The following is a 21755-nucleotide window of genomic DNA, read 5'->3' as shown; positions in this document are numbered from 1 at the left end:
TATTATGAAATACCAGAGGAGGATTTTATCGAGTTGTAGTAAATCTTGAATGTGATGTTTCAACCGATCTAAATGTAGCCTTTTAGAGCTGTGTCTCCTGTACTCAGGTGTGTTTTACAATTCTTTATAGTGTATTCTGGTGATACACAAAAAAACAAACTCGCTGATGCTGCTTTGCACAAGCACAGGTGGGTTTATAGCGTATGACAACACTTCAGAGTATGCAGGGCTAGACCATGAAATACAGTTTTCCAGGGGTCATATTCTAGGTAAATGAGGTAATTTTCTCTGAAATAAAAGGTGGCTGTAAAAGTTAGATTAGCTTTTCACTAAAGAAATCACATTACTAGGTAAGAACTGTTTTTCACTTGATTTGAAAGATGGCACCTCTAGCAGCAGTTTCCCATTATATTGTGAATAACACTGGTTAATAATTAAGCCTTCATCACCTTGAAATTGCCAGCACCCCTTCTGGCAAAAGCTAGTGTTTCCTAGGGATATTTAAGCCTGTCTTTCAGATGTCATTTATGAGCCCAGATGAAGTGAAAGCTCAAGGTATTAATACAAATACTTTGGTTTCTACTGTCTCAGTTGTGTAACTGCATTGTGGTTTTCAGCTAATGCCTGCCAATCTATAACACACATTTATGGGTCAGATAAGTACTTCATACTTTTAAAATACCCGATAATTTAATGTTACACTTTATCCAATGCTCCAAGACCAACTGCATTTTGTGCCCAAGCTGTAAACACACCCTGATGAGGGCTCACAATACTGCTTGTTGCATCTCTGGCAGCATCTGCAAGATGCAGTGTGCTGAGCATAATGTGTTATGTGTAGTGTTTAGTCCTTCATTTACAGACAGCTTCCATAAAGAAATATGAGGTGCTAAGGTGAAAATACAGTAGCAGATGACAACAGCCATGTCCATCTATTTCTGTACAGGCCATCTGCTGCAAATTGTGTAGGAAGGGGTGAAGAACCCAGTTCTTCCTCAAAGGTGGCTTTCTGAAACAACTCTTCCTGTATCCCTCTCCACCTGCTCTAGAAAGTTCATTTTTTCTCATTACTCAGGATCTGTGGAATTCCAATTTTGGTTACTTTTGGTTCCGAGGCACTAAAATATCCTTGGAATTTTCATTGATTACAGAAAAGGGGCCGTGTTTCTTGCCTGCCACTAGAACTGACTGTCCCTGTAACAACTGCTATGCTGTGTCCATGTGCAGTTTGTGTGAACCCCTAGCTTCCCCAAGTAAAGGGAATTGGACAGGTATGGTCCTCCTTTGTTCCTAGAAGTCTCTGCATAGAAATACTTAGGAAGAGTTAAACTCCAAACTGGCAAGCTGACAAAAAGCCTTTGTGGGAAGAAGATGTGTACTGCTAATTCTGGTGACAAACACCCAATAGTAGTGTGCTGAAGCTTACAGCAATTTGCATGTCACTGTGGACTTGCCAGAAACGAAGCATGTTATATTTAGACCGACTGGAAGGGGAATCTCAAGCACTAATTCAAATCACAAAGCAAGGAATAGAATTAACTCTGGTCACAACCTTTAAAATAGAATGCTACACAAATAAAAGAGTGTGTGCACACTGACTGCACAAGTTGACTGTGCAAGTGTCACAATGTTCAGGACTTAAATGTCTTCCTGGAGTATAACTGAGCTGGCAAAATATCTTATTTCCAAGGGTATTTCCTTAGTCTATTGAAAGCACAGATCAACAGAAGAGGCTGTGCAATAGGGGGTCTATGGGCCTTACACATTTCCTATACGTTATTCCCAAGTCCTTTAAAACCCACGATTTACTTCTCCCTGCATCTCATTTTATCCCTGTTCTTGGATTTAAAAGTTCTTCTCCTCTCTGCATTGCTGCTGCAGCTCTAAGTGGCTGGAGTGATTCATTCTATCATTCTCGTATGTTGTTGTGTTTCAATTCTAAATCATTTCCAAACGCAGATTTTTTGCTATTTAAACTCTTTCTTTTTATGACATCTTTGGGAAGAATACACAATGTTTGAATAGTAACTAAGAGCCAGGTAAAATCCAGTGTTGCTCTCAATTCCAATTCAAATTGTGGAATCCTAGCTGCCAAGGTCATTTGACTTCATTGTATGGGGATCCAGTTTTACATTTCTAATTGAGATGGTTGCTTTGGGTTCATCTGAGGTAAAGATAGTCCTTTTAGCAGGAATTTGGGGAACTTGCTGACAAAGACCTGAAAATACTTTTGGGAAGGAGCAGAAATTAATCTTAGTGGCTGCTGTAAGTGCTATCTTAAAGCTGCTATGTTTTATGTTAATGATGCATGCATTTATGATACTTCATAAAGAAGACTTTCAAAACAAAGCTCAGAAATGAAAACAGCAGCATTTTAATGTAGTCTGGACCATATTTTAGAACACCCTCAGTATTTGGTAGTTAAAATAGGAAGATACAGTCCTTTTTGCTCTGCTTTAACATAGACTTTTCCCCCCTCCTTAAAAATCTGGATTCTTATACCAGGGATTTCTGCTTTATTTTTCAGCGTGTTCCCATAGATTGTTGCTCCCGAGTTGCTCTGATGGTATTATTAATCTACTTACTAAGCTGTCACAATATAGCATAGCTTTTAATTGAGATAACTGAGTTCTATTTACAATAGCTAGTCAAGGAAAACATCTGCATTTGCTACCTTAACTTTGATTAAGTAGTAATAAAATATACCTACTATTATTTATTCATTCCATGAGTTTAAAGGTGCAAAGTCTATAGCCTGTGTCTGTTTTCTGGACTGATTTAGTATAGTCAATGAGATTATTTTATTTTCAAAGTTATTTTCTCAGTATTTTCTCCATTTAGTGACTTTCAAAAGAAAAGGCTGTTTCTTATTAAAACTCTATAAAATTGGTTTATATTTATATAAAACTTGCTATAATGTTTAATGTCATTCCTGTCCTGTAATTGTGTAGTTAACATGTATATTACTCTGTTTGTTTTCAGACGTTTGGAACAAAACCTCATCAAAATCATTCCCCCTGGAGCTTTTACCCAGTACAAGAAGCTAAAGAGAATGTAAGTTTTAATAAGACCAACATGCAAGAGCAATCATGAATCTTCTTGCTTCGAGTTCAGTATCTTTATTTTAGAAACATATTGGCAATTTCTATGTTGAAATCACTGGGGATTGCACAAATAATCTCTTCCAAGTGTAAGCAACAATGGAATTTGGTTCAGGATGCCTAACAGTGCATGAAAGCCTTAATAATGCTTAATTTCATTTCCCATTATAAATGATGTGAGCTAATTAGCTGTTAGTCTGTTCAAACTTCAAATCTGCTTCCTCAGAAAAGACTTTAAGTTCTATTTATTTCCTCATTTATTCTGGTATCTGTACCACTTCCATTTAGCTGACCCCAGTTACAGCAGGAGCTCCTGTTCTTTCAGAGTAGTTATGGTTATTTGTAGTGCATTTGATATCTTGATGTTGAAATGGGTAGAAGACAACAGACACTTGCTGGAGCCTGTTTTCTCTGTTTCTGAATCAGCAGTAGAGACACAGACAATTCTTTTGTCATTAGCTCTTGTGTTTTCTCTTTGGATTGAAATAAAACAATCCTGATTTGTAGCAGTGCTCTCATGCAGATAACCTGAGCATTCCCCCATGGGCCTTTCTTTTCATTATGTGATATCTGAGAGATGTTGTGACAGTAGTACAGTGATGCAGACAGTGGTAAAACAAGTTACTCCCACTTCACCAGAGTATCAAGTTAATGATGGGTACCACTGGACCAGTAGTTTCCAGAAGTCATTCAGGCTTTGTTAGCTCAGTGCTAAGACTGCTAAAAAGGTGCCATTGCAGTTCTTGTTTTCTGATGTGAACAATACTTACTGGATTTAAGCTTAGCTCACAGAAGACCCTATCTATTCTGATTCTGTGATACTATGATTATCATTTAGCTAATGCTTTTGGAAACTGAAATGATCTTGCACTGTACTTTTGGATTTAAGGGTAAAATTACTGTGTTTGCCACTCCAAACTTACCAAGTTCCTAGAGCTGGAGAGCTGTAAATATAGATCTTAATATTTAACAGGCAAAATCATCAATCTTACAGAGTCTCTATTCTTCTGTCTCACTTTCAATATAGCTGTATGTATTTTTAAAGAAGTACTGTATTAGATAGCAAGACAGTAATTTCAGTGAAAAATGATGGATCCCTTTTCAGTGACCTAACTTGTAACTTTTTCATTATTGAAGTCACTACTTAGTTCTTCCTGAGGGATGACTAATTTTAGATTTTGGCAATGTTTTACCATCTTTTCATTTTTCATGATTGGTGAACTCTGGTTTTATGGGGATTGACAAAAAAGGATGTTCTTTAACTTGACTGGCTGCTCAGCCCAATGCAGCACTTGCTGTGTGGAATGATTAATGTTAAGATTTCACAGCAGAATTCCATTAGCAAGTTGTGTTAACAGCTTTCTGGAGTACAATTGGCTACTCATTGAGGTCTGAACTTGAAATTAAGTAATAAGTTATTGTGCCAGATGATCTGTATCAAAGCTTAGTTAATATGACAGCATTTTGGGAAAGAACCTGGTGTAGATACCTGGGCTGCAGAATGTCCCATAACAGATATGATGCTTTGCCATTTGACTATAGACCTGTCTCCTTGTTAAAGTTTCATTCCTGCTGGACAGTGAAGCTCTAAATGGACATCGCTTTTGTTCTATAAAGTTTAATTAAGGTCATTTATTTCATTATTTGAAGAGACTTTTGACATCCTCTTTACAGTGTGCAAGATTCCTTGTGGTTTTAACACAGAAATATACTTCAGGCAAAAAAACACCTCTTCAAGCAAGAGAATTATCCTTCCTTGTCCTTGGACATGTTTGGAATCACTGAAGTCGTCAGCCTTTTTTCATTTCTGTCACTTTGATTTTAATGAGCAGTGCAATATCATGAGTATTGATTGAATTCACTGATGCCCTACCCAGGGTACAAGTGAGGACCATTATTTTTGTTGTTGTTATTAACTATTACGTGTAATAATATTTTAATAGAATTTAGCGGATAGTACTGGGAATTGTATTGTATTTTTCTCCTTCCAGTGAATAAATATGTAAGAATGCTAGGGATAATGGACTGCTCACTTACAGGGGATTGGTTTTTAGCAAAGGAGCTGAAATCTTTTGTGTATTGGATTTCATCATGATTGCCCACATCATCTCACACAATTAATTACATGAAGTTCAATGAATCTGTCTCAGCAGGAACATTTGACACCTATAGGATTTAAATATGGAGTTGAATTATATCATCTGGGATGATGGTTCCCCTGATTTTGGGGTGAATGTAGCAGGTCCTAGTTCTGTGCTCAGTTGTTCAAGGGCTTCAGAAGGTTGAGGGGCTTGAGGGAGATACATCCCAGTCATTATGGCGTGGAGTATCCAAGCCCAGACATGCCATTTTGAATTAATTCACTGTCCTGGGTTCAGCAGCAGCAGCCGTTATTTCATCTTCTCAGTAGCTGATGCAGTGCTGTGTTTTTGGCCTGGGAACAGCGCTGATAACACCAATGTTTTTAGTTTGGTGCTCAGTCATGTTTACTCTGACCGAGGACTTTCTGAGTCTCATGCTCTGCCAGGGAGAAGGGGAAACTGAGAGGAAGCAGAGACAGAACACCTGACCCAAACTAACCAAAGAGGTATTCCATACCATAGCACATCATGCCCACTGTATAAACTGGGGGCAGTTACCTGGAAGGGTTAGGTCACTGCTCGGGTCAGGCTGGGTATCGGTTGGTGGCTGGTGAACAGTTGTATTCTCTTCCTTTGTTATTTCCCTTATCATTATTATTACTGGTGGTAGCAGCAGTGGTTTGTGTTATACCTTAGTTACTGGACTGGTCTTATCTCCCTGTGATTTTCTTTTGATTTCGAATTCTTTCACTTCTCCTCCCCATCCCTCTGGGATTGGGGAGAGGAACTGGGGGGAGTGAGCAAACAGCTGCGTGGTTTCTGGGTGACAGGCTGAGCTTAAACCACGACATTTACATAGCAGCTGTGCTTGTACCATATAGATCTGTAACTTCTAACCTAAGAGTTCCAAAGTTTATGTCATCACCTCCCGTTTTGTCTTTGGTTTTTTGAGGCTTTTAACTAGCGTGTTTGTAACACGAGACTAAGAGCCAAGTACATAGAGCCAATTTGAAAGAAGTGGTTGTATCTCTTCAGCCCTGATGCTTGTAGTGGCATTTCATTTTGTCAGATTAATTTAACCATATATTAGCAGCAAATGCATTGAGATTTCACAATCTTCTCAGTAGCTCTGTGGCATTGCTACTTTTGTTAAGCAGCTCCTAAAACCTAAACCACAATTGACACAGATTTTTGCTGAGTACTCTTATCAAATGAGAACAGCCCATTTTACATGTTAGAGATAATCAAGTAATCTGTTTCTAATACGTTAATCAACAAAATGAGTATTTATCCAATAGTCTTCCATTTGGCTGCATCTAAAAATGAATCTGTTTTGTTTCACAAGCAGAACAGATATGTTCTGTTTACCTTTTACAGTAAAGACATTTAAGCCATACAGTCATATGTTATACAGTGACTCAGACTCACCCCTTCTCCCCTGGTGCAAAGTCAAAACCAGTTCATGTCCCTAAGTGGGAACTGAGCACAGACACCCTCCAAGGCGAGTTCAACTGCCTTTTGGAAGATCTCTATTGTGCACCAGAGGTGCAGGGAGACTAGAATGAGGTGACTAATGTTTTCCCTGCCTGGGTGGAATCCTGATAAGTTTATTACGTTTCCAGCTCAAGAGCCACATTTCTGCTGAATGATTCAGAGATACCCTAAAGCATGAAGATGAGCCGTATGTGATCTAAATTGCCTTAGTTGTGCAGGTTAGAAAAACCTGTATCTCTTTCTCCTGATGTAAATCAAGCACAGAATAGGTTGATCTTACCAAAGCAGACACAAAGAAGGAAATAAAAGTACAACAACTTAATTGACTCCCTTTGCTTCAGTCAAGTCAGAAGGATATGGAGCCTCCTTATCCAACAGCAGTGGAGCTTGGGCTCTAATGGAAAGGAAATAATGTGTCTAATTATCTTCTAATGCTGATTGTAGTACATCTGCATGAAGTGAGTGAGTGTCATCACCCAGCATGGCATTTATGCACATTCAGGCACCATTAGTTATACACTCATTAGCATCCGGACATGGGGAGAGACAAAGGATGGGAATGTTGAAATGCAGCAAATCAAAAACAGTGCTGAAATACTTGTTTCAAAACTGAGATGCCCTTTTTCAGATGCTTGTCATTGTTCAGCATCTCATGATTTCATGTGATTGTGTTTTAATATGTTCCTCAGTAGATAGTGCAGATTCAGATCAGACTTCTGCTTACCTAAGACTTACCAGATAAAAAGCAGCAAATGCTACCAGGCACTAACCAAGTTTCACAAAACCCTGTATAAAAAATAATATTCCTACTTTAACTGTCACAAATTTGGCTGCTGTGAATTGAGCTGAAGAACCAGAAAGCTTCATTGAATGCTGTCCTTGTAGGCATTATGTTGTAATAGAAAACATCAGTAGACTGCATATAGTTGTTTCACAGGCTTTATGAAAGAAGCAAGCCTAATAAAAGGGCTGAAGAAAATCCCACCTTATGTGGCTAGATTTGAAAACAGAGGACTTCATAAAAGTTTTAACCAACAGTATTTGTAGCTCAAAATACATATAGAATGGAAAACCTTCCTACTTGTGATTTCTAAGTCCTTGCTCAAGTGATGTTTATTTAGAGTCTGACTGGGATCCTGAACATGAGCCCCAGTGGAAATAACAGTGAACATGTACATGAAATACTGTATGACTCCAGCTTCAGCTCTCAGGGTAAAGGTTTGATAGCACTGGTACAATCTGATACCGACTGTCAGTGAATGTAACAAGGTGGCTGGAAGTTATGTCTGTAGCTAAGCACCTGGTTGAACTGATTGACAGAAAGATTGGATTGCAGTGACAGTCGAAATAGGAACCATAGAATCAACAAGGTTGGAAAAGACCTTCAAGATCATCAAGTCCAACTGTTCCCTAGCACTGCCAAGGCCACCACTAACCCATGGCATTGAGCGCCTCGTCTCCATGGTGCGTGAGCCTTGTAGGGACGGTGACTGCAGCCCTGCCCTGGGCAGCCTGTTCCAATGCTGAGCACCCTCTGGGGCAGGAATTGTTCCTCAGCTCCATCTAAACCTCCCCCAGCTGTTTCCTCTTTCCCATCAGTTGTTAACTGAGGGAGAAGACCAGTTACTTCCTGGCTCCATCCTCTTTCCAGGTAGTTGTAGAGACATTCAGTTCTGAGCATCTGGTCCCAAGTGTAGTAAATTTGGCTCCATGTATAAAGAAATTATGGAATAATCTTTATTTGTCTTTGTATAGGTGGTTGGTTATAATTAAAATTGAAGGGTATTTTCCAAACCAGGAACACACTTTCCCTTGAAAATGGCAATCTGAAGGATTCTAGTGAGCTCTGGCAGTGCTGTGTCAACCCTCTTCCCCCTGCTTCACCAGATCTAGGTCATGGTAGACTTTTGTGCTGCTTGTTTCCTCTAGCCCATTAAGAACGAAACTGCTGCAGTGCCAAAGCCCTCAGTGTCACTAGCACCTGCTTTGGATCTGGGGCCCTTCCATCCTCTTTCCAATTGCTGTTAAACAGAGATGGTGTGGGAAAAGGAAGTCTTACCTCAGAAGTATTTTCTCATCCTAAGAATTGTTGATACTGTTTTATATAGATTGGGACTAGCTCTTAGTGGAATTTTCTAGAGTTTTGATGGGAATTTTGTTTGATAATACCACATTTCTGGTATTTATGCTGAATATTTTCATCTTTACATCTCATTTATGGCAAAGCTTCTTCTTGTAGACGGTCTTGCTGCCACAAAAACCATTACCCTGGTGCTTACACTATGCTGATGCCATTAATCCCATCATCTTCCTTAATGCATGTCTTGCCAGTACATTTCAGCTATTTTAGCACCTTTCCTCACTTTATTTATCATTTCACTTACAATCAAAATATGATCTTCTGTACTGTTATAAAGTTAGCCTTCCATTCCTACCTTTAAACATCAGACAACCTTTATGCTGTGTCACAGGCTGCTCCTCACACTTGAGGGCCACCCCGCAGAGCCATAATGAGATCTCCATTATTAATAGCTCTTAAAATGGTTTTATCAACTTACCATTGTTCTTCAAAGCTCTTCATAAAGCTCTTTGTCTCGATGTCTATATAATGAAAGACCTGACTAACAGGGGAGCTGCTTATTTATTGAGACTGTTGTACTGACTGGTTTTCTGATAGCTCCTGCAATTCACCTGTCTGTGTTCTTACATAGTTCATAATTCCTCCATCATAATATGATAGTTTAATTCTGGGTTTGTATCAGTATTCTTCCAATAAACTACAGCTGAAATGTTTTCATCAAAATCCTGTTTATAATGTGTTTTGTTTCATTCTCCCTTCTCTTTGCAGAGACATCAGCAAGAATCAAATCTCTGACATTGCACCTGATGCATTCAAAGGCTTGAAGTCTCTCATTTCATTGTAAGTAGAAAATAGAAGTGAATGGGCATTTGGGGAGAGCTTGCATGTGAGAGAAATAAAGATGATAATGCGCTGTCTGTGAGACCTTACGTTTCTGTGTACAGTTGCCAGCTTGTGTGAAGCATCTGATCTTTTACAAATGAAACACGGGTCACAAAGGTTAGGAAGAGCTGTTTACACATCTCTAGTAAGCTCTTTTGTGGATGAACACCCCAAGGTTACTGATTCTTTCACTTCTTCAAATCAGTGCATCGGTTGATAACGCTGTACAATGTGCACCTGCAGACTAATCCATGGCCCCGAATTCATCATGGCACACAAAACCCTCATCAGAGCTCAGACACTGTTTGGCAGTGGTCATCAGGGAGGAGTTAGGGACAATTCTTCCTTGCTGAATTTGTCTCCTGTATTAAAGACCCGAAAGTGCACTTTTTTTGTGAGGTTTTTGTTTATTTGGTTTTATTGGGTTTTGGGTTTGTGTCTTTTTTCAAACTAGTAATGGAAGAACATAAGCCCTTAAGAAAATGTTTCTGTTTCTTAGCTGTAATTACTACTTTATTAAGCTGGAAGAAGACTAAAATATGACTCCATACAAAAGATAAAAGGAAGGCAGGATCTCTTGACAACCATTCCTTTCTCTTTATAGAACACAGAAGCTGTTTTAGCACCAAGTTGAATTTAAATACAGCTATATTTCAACCTAGCTACCCACAGCACTGTTAAAACAGTGGAGCTTTTAATGGGTAAAAGGAGCAATGCAAGGTCAGAAGCTGCATATGGAGAATGAAGTAGAACAGAGTATTAGAAAGAGCCCCAGGTTAAGCGAAGAGGGTAAGCTCAACTGGAATAATATTTGCCTGCATTAATAGTAAAGACAGTTTAAAAAACTTTGGCTCATTAATATTCATGTAACACAGTTTTATTTTTAAGGATGTAGTTTATTTCTAAAATCTGCCATAATTTTATTCTCTGAATACTGGAAAATTCAACCCCCCTGTATAACTTGTTGACTAGTGCTAATATTAGAAGTTCATTCAGTACTACACTTACATGTTGCAGTACACTCTGAGCCAGATTGCAGAAGGATGGGCCTTTTTTTGTGCCCTGAATCCAGCTGGGAGAATGCCAGAAATATATATTAAGTGTTGCTAGCCTTTGTTGAGTAGTCAGGGTGGTGTTATTCAACATGCTGTGAAAATGGTCAAATCCCCCAATGCTGTCTGGAAACGATTCAGTAAGAGAATGACATTTACTGAGCACTACAGTTCTGGCTTAGTATGAAGCTACTGCTGATGTTGCAATGCTACAGCTTTCTGGTATTGGCAAACCTTCTGGCTAGGAGCAAGCTGGACAGGCAAGACGTTTCTACTGCTTGACTTGCCAATGCAGAAGTTATTCAGCTTTAGCTGTAACTAATTCAGATACTCCCAGGTGGCCTCAGGAGAGGGACAGAACACATCAGAGTGAACAGAGAGGAAATGAGAACATAAACTGGGTGGGAATTTATAGTGTTTTGACTTGCATACAGAAGCAAGTGAAATGACTGTGTATTCACTGCCCAGTCATCCAAAATTGTATCTTAAGTAAATGATGTTTGAATACGTTTGTATCCAAGTGGTAATATAGTGCTGAAGTTAATGGTAGGAGGTTCCAAGGGGGAAAAGACAGGGGAGAGAGATGAGACACAGCACAGGAAGGGTATTGCCTCTGAGCAGTCTTTCCTTTGTTCAGTGTTTGCCTGTTTCTTCCCTCTGCAGGCACACAAAGCTGGTGTAACACAGTCTGTTTCTCCTGTATCTGGCAGTCTGGTTTCTAGGACAGTATTAACCCCAGCCTTGAAACTGTCAGTCTCCTCCTCTAGGTTCAGTTGTCCACTGTTCTTGCTGTTGGCTTTTCCTTCCTTTTGACAGGTTTTACTCTTGCTGTTCATTGCAGGTAGGTCTTACAAGTATTTTCCCTGTGACTGATAGACAAGAATTAGGTTCATGACCTGTCACCCAGCCCTCTGGCAGGTTCTTCCCTGCTGGTCACTTGTGTAGGTGGTCCAGTTTCTGAGCCCTAGATATCGTCATGGAGCAAGATTATCTGTCAACCTTAGAAAGACAAGTCCCAGAGAAGATGGCTCCTTTGAAGTGCTAGCCCTCACAATGAAACTGCCCAAGGGTAAAGAACAAGGGGGCAGAAATCAAGTAAGAGCATTTGCTTACCTGTGTTTTCTCTTTTAAGCGGCTCAGTCTTTTTGGTGCCTGAGGCCCCAGTACCTTTAGACAGCTGCATGCCCTGAAGGAAGGCTGCTCTGCATACAATGCTTCAGCTCAGTGGAGAGAAATTGTTATTTTTCATGTATGTAAGTCGAATGTGACTGGTGGCATACATTTTAATGAGACACCATTGAGGTTTCATCTCTGCCAGAGCAGCTGGACTTCTCAGCCAGCTGAGTTAAAATACAAAGAAAGGAGGGGAAAATGCTAATGTACAAATGGAAGTAAGCAACTTGGTTTTCATTAAAAATTAAGTACTGCTGTAGTGCTTAAATCTGTGCCTTTCCCTCCCGCATTATTCCCATTTTCTGCTCCTCCCTTTACTCCCTGCTCACATGCAATTGCAGTGCTCCCTATGGGTCTAGGAGAGTGAAAGTGCTTCTCTGGAAGACAGCCAACATTGTTAGCCTGGCTGGCTAATGTAGCCCTATATATAGTGGATTGCTACTCCACTTTCTTCTGAAGCTAACTTAGTAGTGTTTCCAGGCAGAACTGTTTCTCAGAGTGCTCTGCCTATTGTACCTATGGAAAGATGGAAGAAAAAATGGTGTGTTATAGTTTTAAAAGCACAGGAATGTTTATTACAGAAGCAGTTCCCCCCAAAATGTATAAAACTTAAATCTTTTAAAAGTGCAAAGTGATCCATATGCTAGCAGGTCATAAGTTTTTATTTGAAATCTATATATTTTCCGTAACAAGAAATCCACCTATGGGAGTCAAAACAGGTCACAGGATCTTAACACTTTAAATAAGCTATTTCTGCCTTAAATTTTCTCTGCATTTAGCAAGAGAAAGGCAACCTTGTTCTTGTAAGGACCTAAGACATCTCCATTCCTCACACTCAGGGGAAAAGAAGTTGTCTTCTCCATCACTTGAAGTGGCACTGTGAGCCACAGTCAGCTCTGGGGCTGTGGATTTAGTTCTGCTACAGGGTCCAAAGTTCTCTTCAGTATTTAGGTACTAGGGCTTAGATCCTTAGCTTATTTTTGGCATGAAGGACACTTCAAACCTGTTTATGGACCACACTGAAGGTGCCATAAGATCCAGGCTGGTTTTGAGTTTTAGAGAGCTTGGTGGAGAGTGGAAGGTGTTGTTGGGAAAGGGTCTTTAGTGTTAAAGATGCCACTGTGGGATCTGTGAGGAAGAAGTTATGTTGCATAGTTCTAGTGACTCTGTGTGACAAATAAACTGCCTGGCTAAAGCAAAGCCTCCCCACATGAAAAAGATAAGGATTTCTCTGTCTCAAAGAGATGATACAAGGGTATATATATTAAAGGCTGTGAGAGGTAGTGATAGTGCAGTGCTGGGGACCATATGAAATATTCAAACTGAAAAACAGAATTATTTGAATCTAAAAATGACAATGGGCAGCACAGATGTGAGCGAGCCATGGTAGCGTAGCCATGGCTTTTGTGTTGGAGAGATTAATCTTGCCGTCCAATGCTTCTTTCAGCATAAACATGAGAGCAAATAATTCCCTTGCTTTGAGAAGTGTGGCAGAATTGGCTGGTTGCAAAAGAATGTGTTATCTTCATTCTAACTTTGAGAAATGCTCTGCTGCTGGTTGTTGTGGTTTAAGTCCAGTCAGTAATTCATAAAACCATATAACTGTTCACTCACTCCTCACCTTTCCTCCCTCTGCTCCTGGAGGAATGGGGACGAGAATGGAAAGAATGTAACTCCCACGAGTTGAGATAAGAGCAGTCCAGTAACTAAGGTGTAACACTGCTGCTACCACCAGTAATAATAATGATAAGGGAAATAACAAGGGAAGAGAATACAACCACTCACCACCCACCAACAGATACCCAGCCCGACTGAGCCCTTACGGGTAACTGCTCCCAGTTTATACAGTGGGCATGATGTGCTGTGGTACATGTTGTACATGGTTAGAATAGAGCTTTGCTGGAATTTGAGTGGTTAATAACTCAGCACAGAACATAGGGGCCAAGTTATGAAGAGTTTCATGTTTCAAGATTGCTGCATGCACTTTCTGAAGTAAATTAATTTTGCATTTAATCAGCTCAAAATCTGTCTAATATCAGCAAGAGAATTGTATCAGCATTTGGTTATTGTTAATAGTATTGAAGATAAATGTTATTCTTGGGGTCAGTAGACTTCCCACAAATGGAGGTTTGGAAGGCCATATCCAGACTGTCTGGGGGCATTTTATGAGATATGACAAAATAGTCTAAGCCTTCAGTGTGTTAAACTAAATGAATTAAAGTTAAGACCACTGCAGAGGGAGAATTCCTCTGGTTTTGTTCATATACTGAATTAAGCTAGTGAACAATTTAAAAGCTTAGATCAGCCTGGGCACAATGACAAGAGACAGCTTAGATTTTGACATAGCAGTCCCATTTAGACACCATCTCCTGGGTGATGATGTATGTCGTGTCATTCATGGTGATTTGAAATCTGCAGTAAAACACTGTCTATTGCAATAACTGCCAAACTTATTTTAAGGTAACAAATTGCTTGGGATAGTTTTACGGAGATTTATTTAGCCTAACTTGTTCTGAAGAGATATGAAATAGTGCAGGGACAAAAAATGATATGTCTACGTTTCTTTCAGAGATGAGAAATCTATTGCTGTTTTTATCCCTGTCAATTCCTCCTCTTAAAAACCTGAATTCTTATTGAGCCTGTGCCATGGTGCGTAGTTTGGGAAATGTAATTCTTCCTAGCAAGAATTGTTTTCATAGTCTGAAGGAAAGTTAAAAGCATTCTGAGGACTGAAAAAGACGTTGCGTAAAGTCAGAATTTGACACTTCAGTAAGAATGTTTCAGCCAAGCCAAAATAAAGCAACACTTAGCTGGAAACCATATGGTCCAGGGTAAGGAATTCTGTGGTAGGCTTTCATACCCCAAAAAACTCTGTGGCACCTTCCAGGGAAGATGTCTGTATTCTGGGATTTGACTTAACGAAGCAGCTGAATTGCAGCTACATTTGCAAGGTAGACCAAGGGACTGGAATAGAGACACCACAGCAATTACTGCTTCACAGCCTCGGAAGGTGGTGTGTTAACTTCAGTGCATGTGAAGGGCCATGTGTTGGGAAAGTCTTTGCAAATTCTCACATTGTTCAAGAGGTCAGAATGTCTACACTGAAGAATCAGGGAGACTTTTATGTTTCAAGATAAGGTTTGTTACATGCTTAATTACCTTCTCACTCAAGGTAACATACTCATTGCTATGTGTGCTTCTAGTCCTTTCTTTGTCTGGTATGTCCCAGGCTTTTAGATGAATCTATGCAGTGACCATTTTCACTTTAAACTACTTAGAACATCAGTTGGATTAATCTGCAAAACTTGAAGTTTAATAGTGACAATTAATTGTTTAATTGGAAATCTAATATTGTGGTTTGGAATAGATACATTTTTGGGGAATATGAAAATACTGTGCCAGAACCAGGCTTCAGAAACATAGTGCTTCATTATGACTTTTATGTATTTGTATGATTTCTCATTAAAGATCCATAATAACTCTTCAAATAAATAGGGTGCTTCTTCCAGAGATCTTCTCCAGTGCTTGCAGTGCAGCAGGGGGGCTGTGCTTTAGCTGTGTTGTCCCATTGTTTGGAAGGTACAGTGACTGACTCTTCAAACTGGTCATTCTGGTATGGGATATACCCGACTCATGGAAAAGACAAGGATAAAATATGTGCACTGGCAAGTCTGATGTGTTTGCACATCCTTATGACTGTGTTCTCCATTCGGACTGGTTTCCATCTTTGTAAAAGAGGCTCTTATGTGGTGAGGAAAGAAAGGAACAATAAGGAAAAGGATACCTATTAGTCTCTCAGTCAGTTCTGGCTTAGTCTTTAGTTACTACTTCTAAGTTTAGCTCTGTGAATAGAGACCTAAGCTACAGCTCCCTTTCCTCTTGCTTCCAAAAATGTGCATCATGTTTAGGGCAATACCTTCTCCAACCAATAGTGAATGGTGCTGGTCAGACCTGTGGCAAACTTTGGGTCTCCCAGCAAAGTTAAGAAGCAAATGAACAGTCAAGAGCACACAATAAAAAGTGTCATCATATTTTTGTGTTCTAATAAATGTCATTCTGATTCACTGATGTGCTGTCTGTTGGCAGCAATTACTGAGCTGGTTTTATTAGATATTAACTTTGTTAGTGTATTTTAACATTTGGGGTCTAAGCTGTCAGGTGCTAGGGGATAGGAGGAGGGTTGTGCTGCTGTGCCAAGCTTGCACAAGATCCAGAACACCTGCATGTCCTGCAACAGATCTGAAGGGTAGAAGTGAACACAGAGTTTTACAACTTGTAATGCCATAGGCAGATCTCCTAAAATGTATCCCTGTTGGTAATAGCATTGGAAATTTAAATGAAGTTATTTAATTGACTTGGCTGAGGTTCCTGTTATGGCTTTTTGAAGTTATTTTTCTGTTTGGGGGTTTGTTTGGTTTCTCTTTTCCCTAAGGCTGCTCTTCTGGAAACACTGGTGCATGGCGGTGAGATGGATCCAATGGCAGGGCATACAGGAATGTAGCTGCAGTAATGGGGTGTCCCTAACCTGACCTGTCCTTTCTGCAGGCTGGCTCATTCCTTAGCAGTACAGCACTTGGTACATTTAGGACAATCATCTTGGATCAAGAACGTGACCAAGATTCTTATTTGTTGATAGGAGTGTGCTTGCCTGTCTTAGACAAAATAAGAACTCTGGGGAAAGCAAAAGTTTCTGTGCTTGTTATGAGAGGAAATGGAAATAAGGAGCTGAAGAAATGAAATGCAATGCATTATGTATCTCCCCTCCCCTCCTCTTTGCTCCTTTCTGTAGGACCGTTTGACTCCAGCTCTGCCATGGCAGGCAGACAATGGCATTAGCTAATTTGGCTCCGTGTAGTGCTGAACATGAATATGAATTAGAGACAAGTGCCTGAGCTCTCATACTGACTTTTGTTTAGCTGTTAATTTGTTCCAGTGTTAATGTGCCACATGCACATAAGCCCAATTAGGTTGGGAAATGCTGCTTTTCTTTTCCTGGCTTCTGAAAATTGAAGCTTTGTTTTATTTTGTAAGCTATTTTATTCTGGTTTCTTCTGCCCAAAACAATAAAGAGGAGGTATAAAGACATCCAGGGTTTTCAGTTCAATGGAACACTGCACTATGACCTTCTGACTCTTACAGTAAAAGTGAAAGATTACTCCAGTAAGGAGTATTATTTTGATATTTGCATTTGGTAGTACCATGATTAACAACTGCATTGGGTGTGAGTGTTGGCGTTTCTTTCAGGTTTAAGCCAGAATAACTCTTAGTCTGAAATAGGGATGATTATTTCTATTTTCCATGGGTATTTTGTAGAGCTTAGCTTCTGAACTCCTTTTCAGATGCTATATTATTATGCACTATTGATGAGCATTGATGACCCTGTTACTCCACAAAACTAAGGAAGATGTTCAACCAGCATCACAGAGCTTAGAATCTAAACTTTGTGTACAGACGATGCACTTGCTAAAGAAATGTTCAGAAAGTGGGGAAACTGAAGTGGAAATATACTGGATTCTGTGGGCATTAACATTTTGACCTCTTAAATATTTTATTTGCAGAGGTTTTGCTTCCTGATACAGGGGTTCACATCAGTTACTTTGTTCAGAAAGAAAGCTGACAGTCAGCATTTGGATGTTGGTTTAGAGCCCAGTGAAATTCAGTGTCATATTTTGCTACCTAAATGGACCTGCTAGACCTTTCAAAGCTCAGCCATCATTCCTGTCTAGTGTGGATAGAGTATAAAAATCCATGTACATTGCATGAAATGTTGTTAAAGTAGGAAATTGTGTGTGTTTTCTGAAGCTGAAATTATGAAAGAGAAAAATCTAGTGGTATTAGCATATGTTACTCACAAAAAGCCACTAAGTGGAACAGCACATTTAAAAGCCAACCTCCTGACTCTGCAATAGGTGGAGAGAAATTATGTTACTTGTGTTGAGAGAAAATAGAATGCTGGATGATCATTATTTTCTTGAGTTAGGAGTTCAGTTCCTCTTAAACTACAAAAGTAATGAAAAATGAAGTTTCAAGTTTAAATTTTCCTATCTAAGTGGTATTATTTTATTTAGATTCATTTTATTTAGGCTGAGAAAAGAGTTGTTCTGGGAATATTCCCACAGAGGTGATATAGTTCCAGTGACTGATGAAGAGTAAACTGAAGTGGTGATACTCTGGGAAGGCCAGAGGGTATTGTAAATGGTCCATCACACTGAGTGTTTGGTTTTCACTATGTTCAGGCCACCCTAATGTTGTAAATGTTGAAAGACAGTGTAAGCCAGAGTTTCAGGCAGCAGCCAAGCCTCACATGGCTAGTTGATTAATTGCTAACATGTTATTCCACATTAAAACGTTAGGGAATTAACAAGTTTAGTGGCACATAAGCAACAAAGTTTTGGCATGAGGTGCTTTATAACCATTTACTGTGTCCTATAGAAAGCATTGAAATTACATCAGTACTGGCTTTACCTATTCGGAATCTATTAAGATGTTTAGGTAAGGAGTAAGATTTCCAGAGGGAGTGGAATCTTCCCATTTACCAGGACACACATAAGCTCCTACTCACTTCCTGGGTCTGATGAATTTTGCCAACTGCAGAAATGACATAAGTAAATACTCCAGCTGTGACTGAAATTCAGGTGTGCCTGTCACATATGATTCTGCTCTCATCTCTAGGTAACACATCTTAGCATAATGGTGGGTTTGTCTGGTTTTCCCTTTAGTTCAATTTCTGAAGAAATGTGCATTTTTCCATTAAAAGGGAAATATTTGTAATATTAAAAGTGAATAATGGGTATCAGGTTATGTGTATTTATGGCCTTTACTGATTTTTATAACCAAACTCCACCTAAATCATTTTTGAGTTTCTGAAATATATGCCTATTTCCAGTTCAGGTTGAATTTCTTTTCATTAGCTAGTTGAAATGGTAACAGCAGCTGGTGAAGCCATAATATTTTATCCAGTGGTGCCTGTGTCACATTTAATGCCAATTTTTGTATCTTAAGAGATTCACTTACACGTAATTTTATCTACAACCAGCTTACACTCCCCTGGCTTTTGAATTCAGTATCACTGAGCAGAATTCTAGGTTTTTACATCAGAGAGTGTCTTTCAATGGTTAAAATATTTCTAAAAAGAGTGGAAAAAAATCCCTCAACAGAATGAAAACTATTTCAGATAGGGGGGTTGGACAATGTCCAGTTTCTACATTAAAAATGCTTTCCAACACCAGATGAAGCCTGAATCATAACAACTCATTGAGTACCATGTGCTCTTAGAAAAGCAAACGAGATAAATAGTGAAATGAAATGCCCATAGATCCTGGGCATGGTGCACAAGATCAATAAAGATGATAATGCAGAGAGGTGGGAGGACACTAAACTGGTCTGTTGTTTATTTTGTCTTCCTGAATCTTTCAGAGTGCTCTATGGAAACAAGATCACAGAGATTCCCCAGGGCCTTTTTGATGATCTTGTGTCTCTGCAGCTGCTGTGAGTATGATCCCTTCCTCTTTATTTTACAGCCTAGCTTGATTTACTGTTTCTTCAGCTTCTGACATTATTATAATCACCTTTTCCACTGAAACCTCACTGGGATGTGCTAGGCTGTGGTTTCTCTGTCAGGCAAGAGGGAGGCTCAAGAAAAAAAGGAAGGTGCCAACAGTTTTATAGCACAGTTTGTATAATGGATAATAGACACAGAGGATTTAAGTGTGGGGAGGAAATGAAGGCTTGGTGAAGTCCAAGAAAGGAAATTGGGTCACCAGATGATGTGCGGATGGGGATGTTGCCTGATTGTTTTTACACCTTTAGCATTTGCGCTTGAATAGATCCTTGAGGGCTACTGTGTCACAAGCATATGTAAGCAACATGGCAATGGGGCTTAGTTGCAGGAGAAATAATTTCACAATATATTGTTTGTGTATTTTATACCATGTGTGATTTAACACACAGTCATGAGCAGGGGAAGATGTATACATACACTCTTAAGTACTTATTAAAGTAGCATAACAAATTTCCTAGCCCAAATGTGAAATGGCAAATTTCACTTACTCTTGTCTCCATACTCACGTTGGGAACCAGTAACTCCTTCAAAAAGAGAGAAATCAGCTATTGTTTCAGCCAGTCAATATAGGGAGCAGAAGTGATGTGTGGTTAATATGTGTATTGCTAACATTCTGATTACCATCATGGATGATGCACTCAGAAAGTAAAAGTGATATATGATAAATTCATCAATTCTGGTTCAGATTGCACACTACCCTCTACCCTCGAACAATAAAGTTTATAAAGTAACTTCTAGACATGCCATTTTAAGCCTTTCTTACCGTGTTGACATAACCAGAAATGAATATCCAAAAGTTCATGGTTCCCATTGAATGTATCACTCTATGCTTGCAGTCTTTGCTGCACTTACATGCTATCTAAAAAACGCATAGGTTTATATCAGAAATCCATAAGCAACACCGAAGAACTGAAGTCTGGAACAGTTGCTCTATATGTTAAGGACTGCTCAGAAGTGTAATTTATCCGTAAGAGCTTAATTGCAAATATACTCTGTTCTAGAGACAGACAAGCAAGAGTCTGGTTTGATTATGACAACCCTTGAGCTTGGAAGCTGTTTATCTCCTCCTGCACACAGCTAGTTCACTTGTCTTCACCTTTTGCACATACCTTTTTCCAGCAGCTTCTTTCCTCTCCCTGTCCCACCCCTCACCCATTCATTGTACTTCAGTGTCTTTGTGGCCAGCCTGTGCAGTAAATGAACACTGTGTATTTAGTGGGGAAGTACTTTGCCCTATGAGAGAACAATAAGCTTGAAAGTCCTACAAAGCTGCAACTTGGTACATACTGATATAAGTGGCATGTTAGTCATTGTCAGACTCAGGTTGTACTCAGTACTGTGAAGATGATGGAGCCGAAAGGAGAGCTAAAATTTAACTTGTCACTTTGACTTCTGAGAAAGAAACTATATTAGAGAAATCTGAGCTTTATTATAGTCTTTGACCCCAAATATTTAATGGTTGCAAGGTCAAAGCGATACACAGTTGGTCTGTCTAACCCAGGACACTGAACAGATAGGACCTTTCCCAGTAGGAAAAAAAGCATACGCAACATGTGGCTCATGGTGTCCTATAAAAATGTGGGTCTAGAACTTTTGCATAAAGCATTAAGCCAGTTCCAACTTCTTTATACCATAGTATTTGCATGCACATAGTGCTGGCTTTCAGTGCATTACATGTTTAAGCTAAGATGCACTCATTTTCCAATCTGAATGAGCAAAATCTGTATGCCAGAGAGCCATTAAAAGGTGTTGTACTTCAATCTTTTAAACATTCTCAAACTGAGAATATGAAGATGTGAGTAGGTTGTGTATTATGGGATTCCAAAAGTATTGTGGCTCTAGAACCTTTCCGGATCTTCTTGGAAGTGTTTAAAGTAGCTTTTGGTAAGGAGAGCAATGAATGATCATGCTTTAAATGCAAACAAATCTCTGCACACGTTTCCAGCTGTGGCATTGAAGCAGCTATTATGGATTGCTTGTAGCATTTTAATGGATACCAGAAAAAATAAATGGCATTCGTTGGTTTTAGACCTGCTGTTGAACAGTTGGAAGAGTGCCCTATGATTAGATCTAATTTAGTGTTCAGTGGGCTCTAGATTGGATTTCTTCTTATTAGTCTGGAGACACACTGATAAGAATGCTCTGATTAAGGTACCCTGGTAGCCAGTCTAATTTCCTAAGCTGAAGCATTTCTGAAAGTACACTGGTGTTATGGTAAAGCAGGACACAATCAGCAAAGGGATTATTGTGGGTCCTCTATAAAATCATTCAGATTGTATTTAGAAGGAAAAAGTAATTACTAAGAAATTGCAGAACAGGTAATATTGTTAT

The 21755-nt window shown here is 39.3% G+C and overlaps 1 protein-coding gene across 2 annotated transcripts in view; it reads left to right on the top strand.

The window, feature by feature from the left end:
• Positions 1–21755, top strand: part of SLIT3 (slit guidance ligand 3) — a 499607-nt gene that overhangs the window by 333912 nt on the left and 143940 nt on the right. For both annotated transcript variants that reach the window (XM_034066703.1, XM_034066702.1), the window contains exons 11-13: positions 2983–3054; positions 9525–9596; positions 19280–19351. In XM_034066703.1, coding sequence (XP_033922594.1) covers positions 2983–3054; positions 9525–9596; positions 19280–19351 — 216 coding nt within the window. The remainder of the gene's footprint in view (positions 1–2982; positions 3055–9524; positions 9597–19279; positions 19352–21755) is intronic.

The sequence above is a fragment of the Melopsittacus undulatus genome, chromosome 10 (genome assembly GCF_012275295.1).
Source record: "Melopsittacus undulatus isolate bMelUnd1 chromosome 10, bMelUnd1.mat.Z, whole genome shotgun sequence".
Classification (NCBI taxonomy): domain Eukaryota; kingdom Metazoa; phylum Chordata; class Aves; order Psittaciformes; family Psittaculidae; genus Melopsittacus; species Melopsittacus undulatus.
This window is presented reverse-complemented; position numbering and strand designations above follow the sequence as displayed.